General features: G+C 46.2%; 1 protein-coding gene across 3 annotated transcripts in view; it reads right to left on the reverse strand.

Moving 5' to 3' along the window:
• Positions 1 to 13,158: 13,158 nt before the first annotated feature.
• Positions 13,159 to 22,466, reverse strand: part of NKIRAS1 (NFKB inhibitor interacting Ras like 1) — a 72,550-nt gene continuing 63,242 nt past the window's right edge. For 2 of the 3 annotated variants that reach the window (XM_063922213.1, XM_063922214.1), the window contains exons 4-5: positions 13,759 to 13,969; positions 13,159 to 13,346 (exon numbers count right to left, since the gene is read on the reverse strand). In XM_063922213.1, coding sequence (XP_063778283.1) covers positions 13,246 to 13,346; positions 13,759 to 13,969 — 312 coding nt within the window. In that variant the 3' untranslated portion in view covers positions 13,159 to 13,245. Of the gene's footprint in view, positions 13,970 to 22,466 lie in introns of all 3 variants that reach the window. The other variant, XM_063922215.1, reaches the window with a different exon arrangement.

Raw genomic sequence — 22,466 nt, forward strand, 5'->3', positions numbered from 1 at the left:
AATGTTTGTGGTACCGAAACCAGACGGTTCGGTGAGACCCATTCTGAATTTAAAATCCTTGAACACTTATATAAGGAAGTTCAAGTTCAAAATGGAATCGCTCAGGGCGGTTATTGCAAGCCTGGAAGAGGGGGATTTTATGGTGTCGCTGGACATCAAGGATGCTTACTTGCATGTCCCCATTTACCCACCTCACCAGGAGTACCTCAGGTTTGTGGTACAGGATTGTCATTACCAATTCCAGACGTTGCCGTTTGGTCTGTCCACGGCACCGAGAGTATTTACCAAGGTAATGGCCGAAATGATGATACTCCTTCGGAAGAAGGGAGTTATAATTATCCCGTACTTGGATGATCTCCTTATAAAGGAGAGGTCCAGAGAGCAGTTGTTCGTCAGCGTAGCACTCTCTCGGGAAGTGTTGCAACAGCACGGCTGGATTCTGAATATCCCAAAGTCGCAGCTGATTCCTGCGACGCGTCTGCTTTTCCTGGGCATGATTCTGGACACAGAACAGAAGAAGGTGTTTCTCCCGGTGGAGAAGGCCCAGGAATTGTCATCTCTGGTCAGGGACCTCCTGAAACCAAAACGGGTGTCGGTGCATCACTGCACGCGAGTCCTGGGAAAGATGGTGGCTTCTTACGAAGCAATTACCTTCGGCAGGTTCCATGCAAGGATCTTTCAGTGGGATCTGTTGGACAAATGGTCCGGATCGCATCTTCAGATGCATCGGTTGATCACCCTGTCCCCAAGGGCCAGGGTGTCTCTGCTGTGGTGGCTGCAGAGTGCTCATCTTCTCAAGGGCCACAAGTTCGGCATACAGGACTGGGTCCTGGTGACCACGGATGCAAGCCTCCGAGGATGGGGGGCAGTCACTCAGGGAAGGAACTTCCAAGGACAGTGGTCAAGTCAGGAGACTTCACTACACATAAATATACTGGAACTAAGGGCCATTTACAACGCCCCGAGTCAAGCAGAGCCCCTGCTTCAAAACCAACCAGTGCTGATTCAATCAGACATCACGGCGGTCGCCCATGTAAACCGCCAGGGCGGCACAAGAAGCAGGATGGCGATGGCAGAAGCCACAAGGATTCTTCGATGGGCGGAGAATCACGTGCTAGCACTGTCAGCAGTGTTCATTCCGGGAGTGGACAACTGGGAAGCAGATTTCCTCAGCAGGCACGACCTCCACCCGGGAGAGTGGGGACTTCATCCAGAAGTCTTCACGCAGATTGTAAACCGTTGGGAACGGCCACAGGTGGACATGATGGCGTCCCGCCTCAACAAAAAGCTAAAAAAGAATATTGCGCCAGGTCAAGGGACCCTCAGGCGATAGCTGTGGACGCACTAGTGACACCGTGGGTGTACCAGTCGGTTTATGTGTTCCCTCCTCTTCCTCTCATACCCAAGGTACTGAGGATAGTAAGAACTATACTCATCGTTCCGGATTGGCCAAGAAGAACTTGGTACCCAGAACTACAAGAAATTATCCCAGAGGACCCATGGCCTCTGCCTCTCAGACAGGACCTGTTACAGCAGGGGCCCTGTCTGTTCCAAGACTTACCGCGGCTGCGTTTGACGGCATGGCGGTTGAACGCCGGATCCTAACGGAAAAGGGCATTCCAGATGAAGTGATCCCTACGCTGATAAAAGCTAGGAAGGATGTGACAGGAAATCATTATCACCGCATATGGCGGAAATATGTTGCTTGGTGTGAGGTCAGGAAGGCCCCAACAGAGGAATTCCAGCTGGGGCGATTTCTGCACTTCCTACAGTCAGGAGCGACTATGGGCCTAAAATTGGGGTCCATAAAGGTCCAGATTTCGGCCCCATCTATTTTCTTTCAAAAAGAACTGGCTTCACTGCCTGAAGTTCAGACGTTTGTTAAGGGAGTGCTGCATATTTAGCCCCCTTTTGTGCCTCCAGTGGCACCTTGGGATCTTAACGTTGTGTTTGATTTCCTGAAATCCCACTGGTTTGAGCCACTTAAGACCGTTGAGCTAAAACTTCTCACGTGGAAGGCGGTCATGCTATTGGCCTTAGCTTCGGCTAGGCGTGTGTCAGAATTGGCGGCTTAGTCATGTAAAAGCCCTTATCTGATCTTCCATATGGACAGGGTAGAATTGAGGACTCGTCCCCAATTTCTCCCTAAGGTGGTATCAGCGTTTCATTTGAACCAACCTATTGTGGTGCCTGCCTGCTACTCGGGACTTGGAGGACTCCAAGCGACTGGATGTAGTCAGGGCTTTGAAAATCTATGTAGCCAGGACGGCTGGAGTCAGGAAAACTGACTCGCGGTTTATCCTGCATGCACCCAACAAGCTGGGTGCTCCTGCTTCAAAGCAAACTATTGCGCGCTGGATCTGTGACACGATTCAGCAAGCTCATTCTGCGGCAGGGTTACCGCATCCTAAATCGGTAAAAGCCCATTCCACAAGGAAGGTGGGCTCTTCTTGGGCGGCTGCCCGAGGGGTCTCTGCTTTACAGCTTTGCCGAGCTGCTACTTGGTCGGGTTCAAACACATTTGCTAAGTTCTACAAGTTTGATACCATGGCTGAGGAAGACCTTGCCTTTGCTCATTCGGTGCTGCAGAATCATCCGCACTCTCCCGCCCGTTTGGGAGCTTTGGTATAATCCCCATGGTCCTTACGGAGTCCCCAGCATCCACTAGGACGTCCGAGAAAATAAGAATTTACTCACCGGTAATTCTATTTCTCGTAGTCCGTAGTGGATGCTGGGCGCCCGTCCCAAGTGCGGACTCTCTGCAATACATGTATATAGTTATTGCTTAACTAAAGGTTTATTGTTATGAGCCATCTGTTACTGAGGCTCCGTTGTTGTTCATATTGTTAACTGGGTATGGTTATCACAAGTTGTACAGTGCGATTGGTGTGGCTGGTATGAGTCTTACCCTGGATTCCAAATCCTTTTCTTGTTGTGTCAGCTCTTCCGGGCATAGTTTCCTTAACTGAGGTCTGGAGGGGCATAGAGGGAGGAGCCAGTGCACACCAGATGGCACTCTAAAAGAAAGATTAGGTACTAAGTCTCCTCCGGAGCCAGTCTATTCCCCATGGTCCTTACGGAGTTCCCAGCATCCACTACGGACTACGAGAAATAGAATTACCGGTGAGTAAATTCTTATTATTTGGCTCTTATTTAATAAGGACTCAAGGCACATTACAAAAATCATAAAATAATCCTATATATGACAAACCATGCACGTAATACAGAGCTGAGGCCGTGATTTTGGGTCATCAGTTCAAAGGCTTATTCATCCTACGAAGGTACCAGGCAAGACAGCCATCTTGCACACACTACATAGGTTACGCTGGGTAAAATAGGGATGTCTAGACAAGATGACATGTAATGGGGCAAGCTACAGATTTTTGAGATACACAAAAATAAATATTCATGCATTGAGAGTGCCAGGTGAGGTAACCATCTTTACATAGATTAGTGTGCGAGGTAAACGATACATGGAAATAAGACATGCAAGGGTAGAAAGCAAAATAACAAAATACCTACAGTACTGAATAAATAGTTCCATGTGTTGCTGATCCTGTTCATTAAATTATAAGCCAACTCAGGTGCACTACATAAAGATTACAGTGGTTAGGATGAGCAGTTTGCAGAAGTGTTATATACAGAGGGGAAATCACAAAAACATCATAATACAGGAAAGCAGGGCTTATCACAGTGGTAACAGGTGGGGCTGGGGCCTGGATACTATACATCAGGGGTATTCGACCTGTGGTCCTCCAGCGGTTGTAAAATTACACATCCCAGCGTGCCCTGAAACAGTTTTGTTGGGATGTTTGGTTCAACAACAGCTAGAGGGCCACATGTTGAATACCCCTGCTATACATGTTGGATGATGTGGAGGGAGACATAAAAATGAGTTTTATGGTAAGAACTTACCTTTGTTAAAACTTTCTGCGAGGTACACTGGGCTCCACAAGGATTGGACAATGGGGTGTAGAGTAGGATCTTGATCCGAGGCACCAACAGACTCAAAGCTTTGACTGTTTCCTGAATGCACAGCGCCGCCTCCTATATCACCCCGCCTCCCAGCACAGGAGCTCAGTTTTTAATTAACCAGCCCAATGCAGTAGCAGGAAAAGAGACGACAACAGTTAGTAGCCACATACACCACACTCTCACGACAGGAGAAGTGTCAGCGGCTAATGCCATACCAACCCAAAGAAGCTAAGTGCGTCAGGGTGGGGGCCTTGTGGAGCCCAGTGTACCTCGCAGAAAGAGTTTTAACAAAGGTAAGTTCTTACCATAAAACTCGTTTTCTGCTGCGGGGTACACTGGGCTTCACAAGGATTGGACAATGGGGATGTCCTGAAGCAGTTCCTTATGGGAGGGGACGCACTGTAGCGGGCACAAGAACCCGGCGTCCAATGGAAACATCCTGGGAAGCGGCAGTATCGAAGGCATAGAACCTTATGAACGTGTTCCCGGAAGACCACGTAGCCGCCTTGCACAATTGATCAAGGGTCGCACCACGTTGGGCCGCCCAAGAAGGTCCAACAGACCGAGTAGAATAGGCCTTAATGTGACCCGGTGTTGACAGACCAGCCTTCACATAAGCATGTGCAATCACCATTCTAATCCAACTGGCCAAGGTCTGCTTGTGAGCAGGCCAGCCACGTTTGTGAAACCCAAACACCACAAAGAGAGAATCAGATTTTCGGATAGAAGCAGTTCTCTTCACATAGATACGGAGAGCCCGTACCACATCCAAAGACCGCTCTTTGGGAGACAAATCAGGAGAGACAAAGGCCGGAACCACAATCTCCTGATTAAGGTGGAACGAAGAAACCACCTTAGGTAAATATCCGGGACGAGTCCTAAGAACCACCCGATCACGGTGAAAAATCAGATATGGGGAACTACAAGACAAGGCACCCAGATCCGACACTCTTCTAGCAGAGGCAATAGCCAAGAACACCACCTTAAGGGAAAGCCACTTAAGGTCAGCTGAACCAAGGGGTCAAACAGAGGCTCCTGCAACGCCTCCAAAACCACCAACAAGTCCCAAGGAGACACAGGCGGGACATAGGGAGGTTGGATACGCAACACACCCTGAGTGAAAGTATGAACATCAGGCACAGTCGCAATTTTTCTCAGAAACCACACCGACAAGGCAGAAATATGAACCTTGAGGGAGGCCAGACGCAGGCATAACTCTAGGCCTTGCTGCAGAAAAGCCAAAAGCTTGGCTGTACTAAATTTGGAAGCGTCATAATTGTTAGATGCGCACTAAACAAAGTAGGAATGCCAGACCCTATGGTAAATCCGAGCAGAAGCCGGTTTCCGGGCCCGCAACATAGTTTTAATGACCTCTTCAGAAAAACCCTTAGCCCTCAAGACGGAAGCTTCAAGAGCCACGTCGTCAAAGACAGCCGGGCTAGGTCCTGGTAGACACTGGGGCCCTGAACGAGGTCTGGGCGTTGTGGAAATAGAATTGGACGCTCTGACGATAGGCCCTGCAGGTCTGAGAACCAGTGCCGTCTGGTCCACGCCGGAGCTATGAGAAGCAGATTTCCTTTTTCTTGCTTGAACTTCCGAATTACCCTGAGCAGGAGTGACACCGGAGGGAACACGTACGGCAGCCGAAACCTCCACGGCACCGCTAGCGCATCCACGAATGCTACTTGAGGATCCCTTGTCCTTGCTCCGAAGACCGGAACCTTGTGATTGTGTCGAGACGCCATCAGATCCACATCTGGAAGACCCCACCTTTCCACGAGGAGTTGAAATACTTCTGGATGGAGGCCCCACTTGCCGGCATGCACGTCCTGACGACTGAGAAAGTCCGCTTCCCAATTCAGGACTCCCGGAATGAATATTGCCGATATGGCCGGTAGATGGCGTTCCGCCCAACGTAGAATCCGTGAGACTACCTTCATTGCCAAACGGCTTCGAGTGCCGCCTTGATGATTTATGTAAGCCACTGTGGTGGCGTTGTCCGACTGTACTTGAACAGGACGGTTCTGAATTAAAATGCTGGACCAGGTTCAACGCATTGAAGACCACCCGCAATTCCAGAATGTTGATCGAGAGAAGAGATTCCTCCTTGGTCCACCAACCCTGAAGGGAGTGTTGCTCCAGCACCGCGCCCCAACCTCTTAGACTGGCATCTGTCGTCAACAGGACCCAGTTGGATATCCAGAAGGGACGACCCCTGCACAATTGTTGGTCCCGGAGCCACCAGTGTAGCGACAGACGGACCTCCGGAGTCAATAAGATCATTTGAGATCTGATCCGGTGAGGCAGGCCGTCCCACTTGGCTAGAATCAGCCTCTGGAGGGGGAGAGAATGGAATTGAGCATACTCCACCATGTCGAATGCTGATACCATGAGGCCCAGCACCTGCATTGCCGAATGTATCGACACTTGCGGACGAGAAGGAAGCAACGAATCCTGTCCTGAAGCTTCAGGACTTTCTCCTGAGACAAGAACAACCTCTGGTTGTGAGAGTGTCCAACAACGCTCCCAGATGCACCATGCTCTGAGCAGGGACCAGGGAGGATTTCTTCCAGTTGATGAGCCACCCGTGGGCTTGTAGAAACCGGACCGTCATATCCAGATGACGTAGGAGAAGATCTGGGGAATTTGCCAGGATTAACAAGTCGTCCAGATACGGCAGTATCCTGACCCCTTGACGGCGGAGTACCACCGTCATCACCGCCATGACTTTGGTGAAGACTCGCGGAGCAGTTATTAAACCAAAAGGTAACGCCCGAAACTGGTAATGGAGGTTGCCAATAGCGAACCTCAGGTATTGTTGATGTGACACTGCCATAGGAATATGCAGGTAAGCATCCTGTATGTCCAGGGAGACCATGTAGTTCCCTGGTTCCAAGGCCAGAACTATAGAGCAAAGGGTTTCCATACGGGACTTGGAAACCTTCACAAACCTGTTCAGTGACTTGAGGTTGAGAATGGGCCGAGGGGACCCATTCGGTTTCGGGACTAGAAACAGCGGAGAATAGTAACCCCCAGCCCCTCTGAGCAAGAGGCACCTGTACTACGACTCCTGTATCCAGGAGGGTCTGTACCACCGAATGCAGAGTGTTTGCCTTTGTCTGGTCCGACGGGACGTCTGTCTGGCAAAATCGATGAGGGGGTCGGTTTTTGAAGGCTATGGCGTAACCTTGAGTGACGACTTCCCGTACCCAGGCATCTGAAGTGGTCTTCAACCATTCCTGGGTATACCCTAGAAGCCGATCCCCCAGGGGGAGGCCCGCCCTGTCATGCGGCAGGCTTATCGGTCTTGGCAGCTGGCTGACGGGCAGCCCAGGCTCTTTTGGGCTTCGGCTTACAAGGTTTGGAAGTGCGGGCCTGCTTATGGTACGCCTGACCTTTTGCTTTACCTGAAGGACGAAAGGGACGAAAGGACGTACCTTTAACCTTCGACACAGAAGGAGCAGTATTCGGCAGACAGGCAGTTTTGGCAGTAGCCAAGTCAGCCACTATCTTATTTAAGTCGTCCCCAAACAGAATATCTCCCTTGAAAGGGAGTACCTCCAGGGTTTTTCTAGAGTCCAGATCCACAAACTAGATTCTCAGCCACAATATCCGGCGAGCCAGGACTGACGTAGTAGAGGCCTTGGCTGCTAGGATACCGGCATCAGAAGCCGCCTCCTCTTTAATATATCGTGAAGCTGTGACAATATATGACAAGCATTGTCTAGCATAGTCAGAGGAGATTTCAGCTTCTAACTCCAAGGCCCATGCTTCAATAGCCTCTGCAGCCCATGTAGCTGCAATAGTGGGCCTTTGTGCAGCACCAGTGAGGGTGTAAATCGCTTTCAGACAACCCTCCACACATTTATCCGTAGGCTCTTTTAGAGACGTGACGGTAGTGACAGGTAGAGCGGAGGAAACCACCATCCTAGCCACATGCGAGTCCACTGGAGGCATTTCCCAATTCTTAGACAGCTCTGGCACGAGGGGATAGCGAGCCAGCATCTTCTTTTGAGGCACAAACTTCATACCCGGGCTTTCCCAGGGTTCCTGACGTATATACACTAGGTGATCAGAGTGAGGTAAAACTTGTTTAACCACCTTCTGACGCTTGAACCCATCTGGTTTCTTGGGAGGAACGGATGGCTCGGGATCATCCGTAATCTGCAGAATTAATTTAATAGCCTCCAAAAGATTAGGAACATCCACATGTGAACTACCCTCCCCATCAGCCGTATCCGAGTCAGAACCTGTGGGGTCAGTGTATGTGCGGTCTTCATCAGACGAGGTGTCAGTGACAGCCGTGGATTGTGAGGAGACAAGCGCTTGCTTAGAGGACCTCTTGGACTTAGGCGAGCGTTGGTCAGACTTTTGTAGTCAAGGACTGGTTCAACTTCTTCAATTGAGCAGATAAATCGTCCGCCCACGGCGGGTTAGCTGCAGGGACCACATACTGCTGTACTGGCATTGGGGGTCCCATAGGGGGAGTTAGTTTATGAACTAGCAGAAGCGTGGAAAAAGCGGCCCACGGTGGATCAGTATGTGCCTCCGTTGCCACAGTCCCACTGGGGGGCAAGGAGCCCCCAGAACCAGAGCCCACAGCTGCTATATTCTCCTCATATGGGTCTGTGGCTTCAGCAACACCGGCAGTGTGTTCAGCCCCAGAACCGTTACCCTCAGAAGCAGACATTATATAACTTGCAGTATGAGGTAGCACAGTACAATTATCAGCAGCACTATATCCCTAAACCCAAACCCCTGCGCAGTGTAGTCAGCACTAGCAGAGATAAAAGGAGAGATATGGTGACTAAATCACAGAGAAAAATACGTAATATAGTATATCTTTGTGAAAATCCTATATTAGATAACACCTGATGCACCAAGCCCCCTCAGGTTATAGAATATAGGGATAGCAAGTTGAGTGAAAGACACAAGATGGACAAAACTCCGCTATCAAATGCACACACAGAAGGTCACAGTTTGTACAATGCAGAGGTTATTACAGACAATAATACTGCACTGGACTAGCTTATATTGCTAAATAGTCAATAGATATAACACTACACAGTAAGAACTGGATGTATATCACAGGGTAATTGTACTATAAAACCCTGACTAAATGCACTCTTAAGTATTCTACCTGCCTTTTTAGACAGTGATAGTTAAGTGTCATGTATAGGCACAGCGCTGACAACCAGGCGGCTTTACATAGGAGGATTTGCCCAAGCAGTCCCAGGAACAGTGAGCTGAGGAATAATGGCGCCGCAGACACTGACAGGGAGTGAGTAAAAGACAGAAATGCAGCTCCAGGCCGGGAACACTTGCTGGAAATGGCGGGCTGGGGGAGGGGCTTCAGGTCTAAGCCTTATCCCCATTGCTGGCAAAACAACCGGGTACTGTGGGCGATATAAAAACCGGTTTAGAGAGAAAACCTGACCTGCGCCCATGCCCTGGTGATCTAGTGGGATCGCCTGTACTGCCAGTGTCCACCGCCAGCGGCCCACCACCCACTGACCGCGCCGGATCGCGAGCGGGACCCACTTACCACCTCCCGAAGCGTGGCCACGCGATACTGGAGAGCCCCAGCCGTGTGTGTCTAACGCGAAGAACACCATAGCCTCCGCTGTAGGTACCCGGCAACCAGGGCTCGGGAGTGTACAGCGCCGCTGGGGAGAGCTGGAGCTGCAGCAGTGAATGTCACAAGACATTTACCACTGCTGCTGCCCTTGAAGTCTTCACTTTTTCTTCATAAAAAAGGTTCTCTTAGGGCTGCTTGGAGCAGCACCTCTGTTAAGTGCCTGCTTACTGCAGCACCAACTTACAAAACTGAGCTCCTGTGCTGGGAGGCGGCGTGAAACATGAGGCGGCGCTGTGCATTCTGGGAACAGTCAAAGCTTTGAGCCTGTTGGTGCCTCGGATTAAGATCCTACTCTACACCCCATTGTCCAATCCTTGTGGAGCCCAGTGTACCCCGCAGCAGAAATATCAGTTAAGCCTAAAGACTGATATGGTTTAATAAGATTTACCTCCTTTGTATTGCAGATTCTGCTCAGGAAATAATTTCCATATTGTATTCAGAGTACTGTACATTCATTTTCTTCCAGACCATGGTCTGTTAACCCCTTTAGCATTTATATCTTTCTTATAAAAAAAATGCCTGTGTCAGGAAAAAAAATTGTGCGGTTAGCTGAATTTCATCCATTTCGTTCAAGACGGACATTTGGGTAACACATTTTCAAAATTAATAAATGGTAGGAGAATGAAATAAAGCGCATAGAGGGTGGGGCTGGAGGCACAAAACAAATAAATAATAGAGGGCGGGGTAGATAATAGGCACAAGCCCTGTAAATATTTATAAAAGATGTAGGGGATAGAAACACTGAAGAAATTATAACTGGGAGTGGAAGGAAATGGTGCAGTTGCCAAGTCTCCCTAACTTAATGGATGATAGCTGGATACTCCTTCTCTGACACATAGGGATTTTAGCCAAAGCATAGTCCAGTCTCTGCTGTAGGTGTTAGGTCTCAGGTTTGTTGCTTGGGCCTACAGCCTAGTCTACATCTTACCACCAATTCCTCTGTTACCTCAAGGTACTAAAAAGAAGAGAGAGTGAGTCAGTCATTATGGTCTCGCCAGATTGTGAATGTAATCGTTGTCAAGGATACTACAGACAATTGCTTATGTTTTATAAAACCATCTAATATTGAAATCTGAAAAGGTTTTATATGAACCATACATAAGCAAATACAATGCTGACCCATCTGCATACAAATGTTGGGTCATATTAAAATGTGAGGCTCCAAAAATGAAGGTTATGGATAGTCAGTCTATGTACTGTAAGCAAGCGTAGGCAAGAGTCTATATACACAGACTGTAATTCTACGAGTTAGTATTCATGATGAAGACTAGACCAAAAACAACTAGTTCTTTTGTGACATTGGGGGTCATTCCGACCTGATCGCATGCTAGCTATTTTTTGCATTGCTGCGATCAGGTCAAAACTCGGCAAAACTGCGCATGTACCACAATGCGCAGGCGCGTCATACGGGTACAAAGCGGATCGTTCCTGGGCGATGGATTTAACAAAGAATCCATTCGCACAGCTGATCGCAAGGAGATTGACAGGAAGAAGGCGTTTATGGGCGTCAACTTTGTTTTCTGGGAGTGTTTGGAGAAATGCAGGTGTCCAAGCATCTGCAGGGCAGGTCTCTGACGTCAATTCCGGGACCAGACATACTGAAGTGATCAGACCTACTCAGAAACTGCACAGAAAACTTTTGTACCGCTCGGCTGCACAAGCGTTCGCACACTTGCAAAGCGAAAATACACTCCCCCATAGGCGGCGACTATCTGATCACAGCGCTGCAAAAAATAGCTAGCATGCGAACATGTCGGAATGACCCCCATTGTCATAAAGGAGTTAAAATAAAGAACACTTAAATTATGTTGTACAGGAGTTTAGTCTACAAACTTAGAAACTTGTAAAAGGCACTTTAAATAGGCCCAAACTCAGATATTACAGAATGTATGTGCGCTTTAGTGCCACCTCTCGCAGGCATCCTTTGGATTTATACCCCTTTCAGATCTCCAATGCCAGATCCCACCCAGGAAATGGAAACGGGTCCTTCCCGGGTGGGATCCGGCCTTGGAGACACTGCTACCCCTTTTCGCTGGCTTCCAGACCTGGCAATATGCTAGGTCGGTTGCCATAGCAGTAGGGGCAGAGGCGGTGCTGGGAGATGAGCTCATCTCCGCACCGCCTCTCCCTATCTAGTAAACGAGTGCGACCCGGGAATCCGTTTATGCAGCCACTGACCCGGTATTCAACCCAGGAATAAACCTTCTTATAACCCCGGTTGAATTACTGGGTCAGGCGACCCGGGAATTCCGACATGGCGCTTTCACGCTGCACACTGACCCGTGTCGACCCAGCAATATGCCGGGTCAATACCAGGTTATTTGTGCAATGTGAAAGGTGTATAATATTGTTTGGTAGCTATAAATACACCCTGCAGCACCCTGTGTAGCCCAACCCTCCTCCTGTCCACTCTCCAGAATCAACACATGATGCAGCCTGATACGTCAGAAAGACAGATGCTGCCAAGTGTATGACTCCCAAGTTGCAGGAGATTTAGGGGGGCATGTACTAAGCAGTGATAAAAGTGGAGAAGTTGCTTATGGCAACCAATCAGCATTGACGTAACATTTATAATTTGCATACTATAAAAACATACAGAGCAGCTGATCGGTTGCCATGGACAACTTCTCCACTTTTATCACTGCTTAGTATATGTCCCCCTTAGTCGATTGTCATTGCCCTTATATGTGATGTAACCAATGATGTGCGGCAGGGTGAGGCAGAGCCTTTCCCATCATACTAACGTTTGTGCCCGAGTTTTGACTGTATACAGTATATGAAAAATACAAAGAATATGTATGAAATATCTTCTTTGTATTATTCTAATCATTTTTATAGTCAAAACTCTGGAGTAAAAAAAGTCTGACAGGTGCCTCACCTTCATATCTTTTCCGCACATCTCTGATCAACACAACAGTTTATACTGCTGCACCTGTGTATGTTGCCCAGATGTACCCTTTGGCTCATATATTGCGTGTAAATCTGGTACTGGTGCTAGGCAGTGCCTCCTGAGCCATTTACCTCACTGCACGTATCTGCCTCCAACCACCGCCAGAACTGCATTATGCAAAGTTACACAACCATTTTAAAGATGAAATTTTATCGAAAGACCACTTGTATATGGGAAGGGATTGCAAACGTTTTGAATAGTAAAACTTCAATGTACAATTCATGAACATGGTGGAGTTTGACACTTTAGATCACACAGCAATAATCGCACCCTAGTAACCCCCACCCCGCCAAGTGTTAGTAGTGGGGAACACTTCAGAAAGCTTGTCCATAATACATAAAAAAAAGGGCCAAGTGGAGAGAATGTATACAGTACTTAGGCACTTGCTGTGTTCACTGTAGCGGGATGACTGTAATAGGGGTAATTGAAATATTTGTTCCCATTTATACCATGACAGACAAATAGTGCAACTTAACATACCTAGTACACTATTGACTGATATTCATTCTACCAGAAAGGAATTCAGTGAATGCAATCCCAATACAAGATTGAGGAGATATATAGTTGCCCATTAGACACTGACAATGCACACAAATTACAAAGTGAAAACTTTATTCACATTTGGTAAATTTTACAGATGAAGACAGATGACTGGAATGATAAAAGCATATGATACATAATTTCAAAGAGGCACTATTGGCTGATGCAGTCCATGGGTGTGGTGGCAGGAGATGCCACGCCGAATCCAGCAGGATAAACACCACAACCAGCAGCAGTTCCATGCTGTGAAAAGAAGGAACAATCTCTCTTGTAGGGAGCAGATACATAGAGCTGTATTCACTGTACAATGTTTGAGAGTCCTATGAAGCATAAATATCACTTTCTACCGAACGCTATTTTGTTCTCCCATTGCTCCATCTTTGAAGAGCGGGGAAACACCATGCCAGCAGCACTCAGTTATTGCCAGGGATAAAATGTCACACAAAAGAAAGAAGAAAAAAAAAAAACCTAGGTGAAACTGGCATGGTATGGTCTGTTGAAACTAAGGCACAACGGCCAATACCAGTCAGTATACACCAGCTCAAGCACAGTAACTAGTACAACTCAGAATTGCCAGCTTAGATATTGTTTTCTGATCTACCAGAGATGTACAACCTTCTGAATTAGTAGTTGTCAGTAGATGGGGTCCCCTTACTTTTTCTCCCAGGCAAAGGGAAGGAGGATTTGCTTTGGAGATGGAGTTTGCTAGCCAGCACTGTGAATGGCTCGATCAAGGTCTTCCGGTCTGTAACAGACACCTCCCACACTTTTACTCTTTCATCTCTTGCCCAGTGCAGCACCATTTCAGTGTCCACTTGTCTGCACTCTGCTACGTCCACTTTATTCCCCAAGACAATAGTCACTACCTTAAAAGTAAGAGATACCCAAGTTATAGGCTGCTAAGCACAAACTGAGGCACTTAATTACCTTTTACACATTTCAGTCCTTTTTATTTTTCTATGAGACTGAGGGTTGTTTAAAAACAGTGCTAAATTGCAAATATAAGCCACTGCACCCAGATGGACTGCTTTTTGGTTAATCCTACAATAAAACACAAGTTGCAACTGGTTGTAATCTATTACGGCACATATGTTTCTTTGAGTCTGTGGTTCTCAACTACTACAAGTTTTTTTGGGGTCAGTAGTTAACCCACCTGTTTCCACAAACAGATCCACAAATCATGAACTGTTGGGGATAGTTGATACTTAAGAGTCATGGTCTAATAACCGTTTTTGAGATATATAAAATTTTACATTGTGATTCACATATACACAGGGAAATGTATAAGATGTCTGGAAAACAACATGTTTGCGCTGCATTTTAAAAGTGTGTGTGTGTGTGTGTGTGTGTGTGTGTGTGTGTGTGTGTGTGTGTTTTGATCTATTTTGCTGGGTCACTAATTATTCCAGAGACAGAAATCCTGAAAACGACCTGTTGAAGGAACTTTAGAACTGTATTGGAGAACCACTGTTCTAGAAAAAGGATTAATAGGGCTTTGGAGTGGATAGCAGGCTATTGAATGGACACAGGGCCTAATTCAGAGTTGATCGTAGCAGCAAATTTGTTAGCAGTTGGGCAAAACCATGTGCAGTGCAGGGGGGCAGATAGAACATGTGCAGAGAGAGTTAGATTTGGATGGGGGTGTACAAAATGAAATCTAAATTGCAGTGTAACAATAAAGCAGCCAGTATTTACCCTGCCCAGAAACAATATAACCCACCCAAATCTAACTCTCTCTGCACGTTATATTTGCACCACCTGCAGTGCACATGGGGGGTAATTCAAAGTTGATCGCAGCAGGAATTTTGTTAGCAATTGGGCAAAACCATGTGCACTGCAGGGGAGGCAGATATAACGTGTAGAGAGTTAGATTTGGGTGGGTTATTTTGTTTCTGTGCAGGGTAAATACTGGCTGCTTTATTTTTACACTGCAAATTAGATTGCAGATTGAACACACCACACCCAAATCCCAAATCTAACTCTCTCTGCACATGTTAAATCTGCCTCCCCTGCAGTGCACATGGTTTTGCCCAACTGCTTAAAAATTTCCTGCTGCGATCAACTTGGAATTACCCCCATGCAGTGGCGCACCCAAGGGGGGGGGGGGGGGGGGGGGGGGGGTTCCGAGCACCCAGAAACCCCCCTCCACCAAAAAATAATTTAAAAACAATTTTTTTTTTTTTTTTGCGCTGCATGAGTATTATTAATGGCAGTCTAGCATGCTCTGCAGCCTGCTGTCTTCCTGATGGCACTTGTAAGTGCTTAATAAAAGTTTACTTTATTTTAATTATAGTACATACGACATATATATATATATATATATATATATACATATATATATATATATATACATACATACATATAAACACACACGAGAGAGATATATATATGCGCATGTTTAATATGATAGATTATATATATGCGCATGTTTAATATGATTATATATATATATATATATATATATATATATATATATATATATATATATATATATATATATATATATATATATATATATATATATATATATATATATATATATATATATATATATATATATAGAAGAAATATGTCTGGCACTCTCCCGTGGGCTAATAGAGCAAGGCTCACGCTCCGGTGCCCTCCCAATCAGACCCGATGGTCTGTATATAGGATGAAAGAACGAGGCGGCACTCTGGAGACTTTGGTGAAGCGGTTAACTTTGTCAGGTGAGACTTTATCAACGTTTCGGGGTGCAAGCCCCCGTCATCAGGACACACAGTGATCAAACAAGTGAAAAATAAACATTTAAATAGACTTACCAGGCGCGCTTCCAGCCGTGCTCTCCTCGCCGCTGCCCGACTTCCGGACTCAGCGCTTCCGGTCAGGTGACCCTGGTCCGTGACGCGAGCTCCCAGTGCCGTCATGCAGGGGGCGGGGGAGGCCGTTGCTATGGTGCGAGCTGAAAAAACATACAATACACAGACGAATCATAGTGCAGTTCTTAAGACAGGACAGGCAATCTCACATCTGCCTGAAGCATATCGTGCAATAAAGTGAACGTTAAAACTCTAAAAACATATCTATACAAACTGTGAATGCATAAAACAGATTTTTTAACAGTTGGTTACATCTAATGAGTTCAGAACCCTGTATTCTAGAAACTGTTCTATACAGGTAAGCATGTTTGTTCTATTTCCTAAATATCAGTATTTAATTCACAATGGCCTACATTTTCAGGGGAGGAGATGTTAATCAGATCTATCACTACCAAATAACATCTTCGTTATATTTAGTCAGAAATCCCCAGGTTTCAAGCAAAACTACTCATACCCAGAGATTCATTGAGTCCTCTTGGTCTCAATGTGTCCAGTGCGATTATCCATTTGGTTTCTAGTTGTAGGAGGCGCTTGGATCTATCACCCCCCCTAATGGAGAACGGCACCTGGTCCACAATACGGTACCCAAGTGCTGAAAGTGAATGTTTAGCTATGGCAAAATGCCTAGCTACCGGTTGTTCGCTGGTTCCTGATGTTAATGCTGCCCTAATGGCAGATCTATGTTGTGTCATCCTCACTTTGAACGTGCACTCTGTCTTGCCCACATAGTGTAATCCACATGGGCAAGACAAGAGATACACCACAAATTTAGAGTTGCACGTATAGGCGTCCTTCAATTTAATGGTCTTACCCGTGTAAGGATGTTTAAACGAATCCCCAGGAACCAGAAAGTTACATGTAGTACACCCGCACCTGTAGCATCCCTTTCTAGACCTGATTAGACTTCCCTCTGTTCTGATTTTTTTAGCCACATCAGTTTTAACAACTAGGCTTCTGATGTTCCGGCTCCTAGTATAGCACGGCATCAGTTTGGTATCTTTGAACATCTTAAGCTCAGGGTCAGTATTTATGATAGGCCAAAATTCCTTAGCTCTTCTACTGGTGTGTCTGCTGGACGTGTTAAACTGATTAACCCAGGGGACCCTTTTCTCTTTGGTGGTTTGGACCCGTGCAGCCCAATGACTTTGGCCCTAGCCCCACATAGTAACTTGTCAGGGTACCCCCGGTCCTTGAACTTAATGGACGAGATGTATATTAAGTTCAAGGACCGGGGGTACCCTGACAAGTTACTATGTGGGGCTAGGGCCAAAGTCATTGGGCTGCCTAGGCAACAATTGTTAACTGAACGGGTCCAAACCACCAAAGAGAAAAGGGTCCCCTGGGTTAATCAGTTTAACACGTCCAGCAGACACACCAGTAGAAGAGCTAAGGAATTTTGGCCTATCATAAATACTGACCCTGAGCTTAAGATGTTCAAAGATACCAAACTGATGCCGTGCTATACTAGGAGCCGGAACATCAGAAGCCTAGTTGTTAAAACTGATGTGGCTAAAAAAATCAGAACAGAGGGAAGTCTAATCAGGTCTAGAAAGGGATGCTACAGGTGCGGGTGCACTACATGTAACTTTCTGGTTCCTGGGGATTCGTTTAAACATCCTTACACGGGTAAGACCATTAAATTGAAGGACGCCTATACGTGCAACTCTAAATTTGTGGTGTATCTCTTGTCTTGCCCATGTGGATTACACTATGTGGGCAAGACAGAGTGCACGTTCAAAGTGAGGATGACACAACATAGATCTGCCATTAGGGCAGCATTAACATCAGGAACCAGCGAACAACCGGTAGCTAGGCATTTTGCCATAGCTAAACATTCACTTTCAGCACTTGGGTACCGTATTGTGGACCAGGTGCCGTTCTCCATTAGGGGGGGTGATAGATCCAAGCGCCTCCTACAACTAGAAACCAAATGGATAATCGCACTGGACACATTGAGACCAAGAGGACTCAATGAATCTCTGGGTATGAGTAGTTTTGCTTGAAACCTGGGGATTTCTGACTAAATATAACGAAGATGTTATTTGGTAGTGATAGATCTGATTAACATCTCCTCCCCTGAAAATGTAGGCCATTGTGAATTAAATACTGATATTTAGGAAATAGAACAAACATGCTTACCTGTATAGAACAGTTTCTAGAATACAGGGTTCTGAACTCATTAGATGTAACCAACTGTTAAAAAATCTGTTTTATGCATTCACAGTTTGTATAGATATGTTTTTAGAGTTTTAACGTTCACTTTATTGCACGATATGCTTCAGGCAGATGTGAGATTGCCTGTCCTGTCTTAAGAACTGCACTATGATTCGTCTGTGTATTGTATGTTTTTTCAGCTCGCACCATAGCAACGGCCTCCCCCGCCCCCTGCATGACGGCACTGGGAGCTCGCGTCACGGACCAGGGTCACCTGACCGGAAGCGCTGAGTCCGGAAGTCGGGCAGCGGCGAGGAGAGCACGGCTGGAAGCGCGCCTGGTAAGTCTATTTAAATGTTTATTTTTCACTTGTTTGATCACTGTGTGTCCTGATGACGGGGGCTTGCACCCCGAAACGTTGATAAAGTCTCACCTGACAAAGTTAACCGCTTCACCAAAGTCTCCAGAGTGCCGCCTCGTTCTTTCATAATATATATATATATATATATATATATATATATATATATATATATATATATATATATATATATATATATATATATATATATATACACACATACATACATACATACATACACACACATATATATACACATACATACACACACATATATATACACATACACACACATTTAATATGGTGTATATATATATATATATATATATATATATATATATACACATACATACACATATACACACATACACATTTAATATGGTAATATATATATATATATATATATATATATATATATATATATATATATATATAACAAAAGGGTCCTGTACTCGCATCAGTTATTCAAGGGTGGGTGCTATCCCAACAGAACAAAGTCCGCTGAATATATCGAAGTCCACATACGTGGCGGGCGCACTCTCACTAGTACAACGCTTCTTCAATGATAATTTTCTTTATTGTAGCCTCAGACAATCGACGTTTCGATCCTTCCACAGGATCTTTTTCAAGAAAGGCAATACGATATCATTTGTTCTCAGTTTATACAATCATTAGAAAATGCCTATAAAGATACAAAATGAGAAAAAACTCAGCCTCCCAGGCCCCATATGCGATGGCAGAAAATCTCTATAGACTGGGAATCAATGCCCCATTCATATAGTGACTATATTATTTTAAAAAAGAATGTGCTTAGTGTCAGATAGTATTTTAAAGTATTACACACCGCCGACACAGGTGCCACTCATCACCCAGAATAGAAGGAAGAAAAAAAAACACACATATATATATATATATATATATATATATATATACATACATATATATATACACACACACACACACACACACACACACACACACACACACACATACATACGTTTTACGGACCCAGCATATACTGGGTCACATCAGTCCCCACCCAGTTCTGGAAAACCCCCCCATGCAAATCCTGCGTTTGCCACTGCCATGGTTTTGCCCAACTGCTAACAAATTTGCTGCTGCTATCAACTCTGAATTACCCCCATAGTGAAAACAGGAGTTTCTACACAAGTGATATCCTCTCTATTAAAGCCAGGGAACAATTCACATCAAAGATAATATTGATGGAAGAAGAAGAAAAATATAAGATTTTACTCACCGGTAAATCTATTTCTCGTAGTCCGTAGTGGATGCTGGGAACTCCGTAAGGACCATGGGGAATAGCGGCTCCGCAGGAGACTGGGCACAACTAAAGAAAGCTTTAGGTCACCTGGTGTGCACTGGCTCCTCCCACCATGACCCTCCTCCAAGCCTCAGTTAGGACACTGTGCCCGGACGAGCTGACATAATAAGGAAGGATTTTGAATCCCGGGTAAGACTCATACCAGCCACACCAATCACACCGTATAACTCGTGATACTATACCCAGTTAACAGTATGAATATAACTGAGCCTCTCAACAGATGGCTCAACAATAACCCTTTAGTTAGGCAATAACTATATACAAGTATTGCAGACAATCCGCACTTGGGATGGGCGCCCAGCATCCACTACGGACTACGAGAAATAGATTTACCGGTGAGTAAAATCTTATTTTCTCGGACGTCCTAGTGGATGCTGGGAACTCCGTAAGGACCATGGGGATTATACCAAAGCTCCCAAACGGGCGGGAGAGTGCGGATGACTCTGCAGCACCGAATGAGAGAACTCCAGGTCCTCCTCAGCCAGGGTATCAATTTTGTAGAATTTAGCAAACGTGTTTGCCCCTGACCAAGTTGCAGCTCGGCAAAGTTGGAAAGCAGAGACCCCTCGGGCAGCTGCCCAAGATGAGCCCACCTTCCTTGTGGAATGGGCTTTTACAGATTTTGGCTGCGGTAGTCCAGCCGCAGAATGCGCCAGCTGAATTGTGCTACAAATCCAGCGATCAATAGTCTGCTTAGAAGCAGGAGCACCCAGTTTGCTGGGTGCATACAGGATAAACAGCGAGTCAGTTCTCCTGACTCCAGCCGTCCTCGAAACATAATTTTTCAAGGGCCTGACTACGTCCAGTAACTTGGAATCCTCCAAGTCCCTAGTAGCCGCAGGCACTACAATAGTTGGTTCAAGTGAAAAGCTGATATCACCTTAGGGAGAAATTGGGGACGAGTCCTCAATTCTGCCCTATCCATATGGAAAATCAGATAAGGACTTTTATATGACAAAGCCGCCAATTCTGATACACGCCTGGCCGAAGCCAAGGCCAATAACATGACCACTTTCCGCGTGAGATATTTTAGATCCACGGTTTTTGGTGGCTCACACCAATGTCATTTTAAGAAACTCAACACCACGTTGAGAACCCAAGGTGCCACTGGAGGCACAACCGGGGGCTGAATATGCAGCACTCCTTTTACAATGTCTGAACTTCAGGTACTGAAGCTAGTTCTTTTTGGAAGAAAATCGACAGAGCCAAGATCTGTACCTTAATGGAGCCTAATTTTAGGCCCATAGACACTCCTGCTTGTAGGAAATGCAGAAATCGACCTAGTTGAAATTCCTCTGTTGGGGCCTTTTTGGCCTCACACCAAGCAACATATTTTCGCCATATGCGGTGATAATGTTTTGCAGTTACATCTTTCCTGGCTTGAATCAGCGTAGGAATGACTTCCTCCGGAATGCCCTTTTCCTTTAGGATCCGGCGTTCAACCGCCATGCTGTCAAAACGTAGCCGCAATAAGTCTTGGAACAGACAGGGCCCCTGCTGCCGCAGGTCCTGTCTGAGCGGCAGAGGCCATGGGTCCTCTGATATAATTTCTTGAAGTTCTGGGTACCAAGCTCTTCTTGGCCAATCCGGAACCACGAGTATCGTTCTTACTCCTCGCCTTCCTATTATTCTCAGTACCTTTTGTATGAGAGGCAGAGGGAGGAACACATAAACCGACTGGTACACCCACGGTGTTACCAGAGCGTCCACAGCTATCGCCTGAGGGTCCTTTGACCTGGCGCAATATCTTTTATAGCTTTTTGTTGAGGCGGGACGCCATCATGTCCACCTGTGGCCTTTCCCAATGGTGTACAATCCTTTGGAAGACTTCTGGATGAAATCCCCACTCTCCCGGGTGGAGGTCGTGTCCGCTGAGAAGATCTGCTTTCCAGTCGTCCACTCCGGGAATGAACACTGCTGACAGTGTTAACACATGATTTTCCGCCCATCGGAGAATCCTTGTGGCTTCTGCCATCGCCATCCTGCTTCTTGTGCCGCCCCGTTGGTTTACATGGGCGACTGCCGTGATGTTGTCTGATTGGATCAGTACCGGCTGGTTTTGAAGCAGAGGCCTTGCCTGACTCAGGGCATTGTAAATGGCCCTCAGTTCCAGAATATTTATGTGTAGGGAAGTCACTTGACTTGACCAAAGTCCCTGGAAGTTTTTTCCCTGTGTGACTGCCCCCCAGCCTCAAAGGCTGGCATCCATGGTCACTAGGACCTAGTCCTGTATGCCGAACCTGCGGCCCTCTTGCATGGAACCTGCCGAATGGGATTGCTTCGTAGGAAGCTACCATTTTTTCCCAGGACTCGCGTGCAATGATGCACCGATACCTGTTTTTGCTTCAGGAGGTCTCCGACTAGAGATGACAGTTCCTTGGCTTTCTCCTCCGGGAGAAACACTTATTTCTGTTCTGTGTCCAGAACCATCCCCAGGAACAGTAGACGTGTCGTAGGAACCAGCTGTGACTTTGGACTGTTTAGAATCCAACCGTGCTGTTGTAGCACTTTCCAAAATAGTGCTACCCCGACTAGCAACTGCTCCTTGGACCTTGCCCTTATAAGGATATTGTCCAAGTACGGGATAATTAAAACTCCCTTTTTTCGAAGGAGTATCATCATTTTGGCCATTACCTTGGTAAACACCCTCG

Source organism: Pseudophryne corroboree, chromosome 5 (assembly GCF_028390025.1).
Source record: "Pseudophryne corroboree isolate aPseCor3 chromosome 5, aPseCor3.hap2, whole genome shotgun sequence".
Taxonomy (NCBI): Eukaryota; Metazoa; Chordata; class Amphibia; order Anura; family Myobatrachidae; genus Pseudophryne; species Pseudophryne corroboree.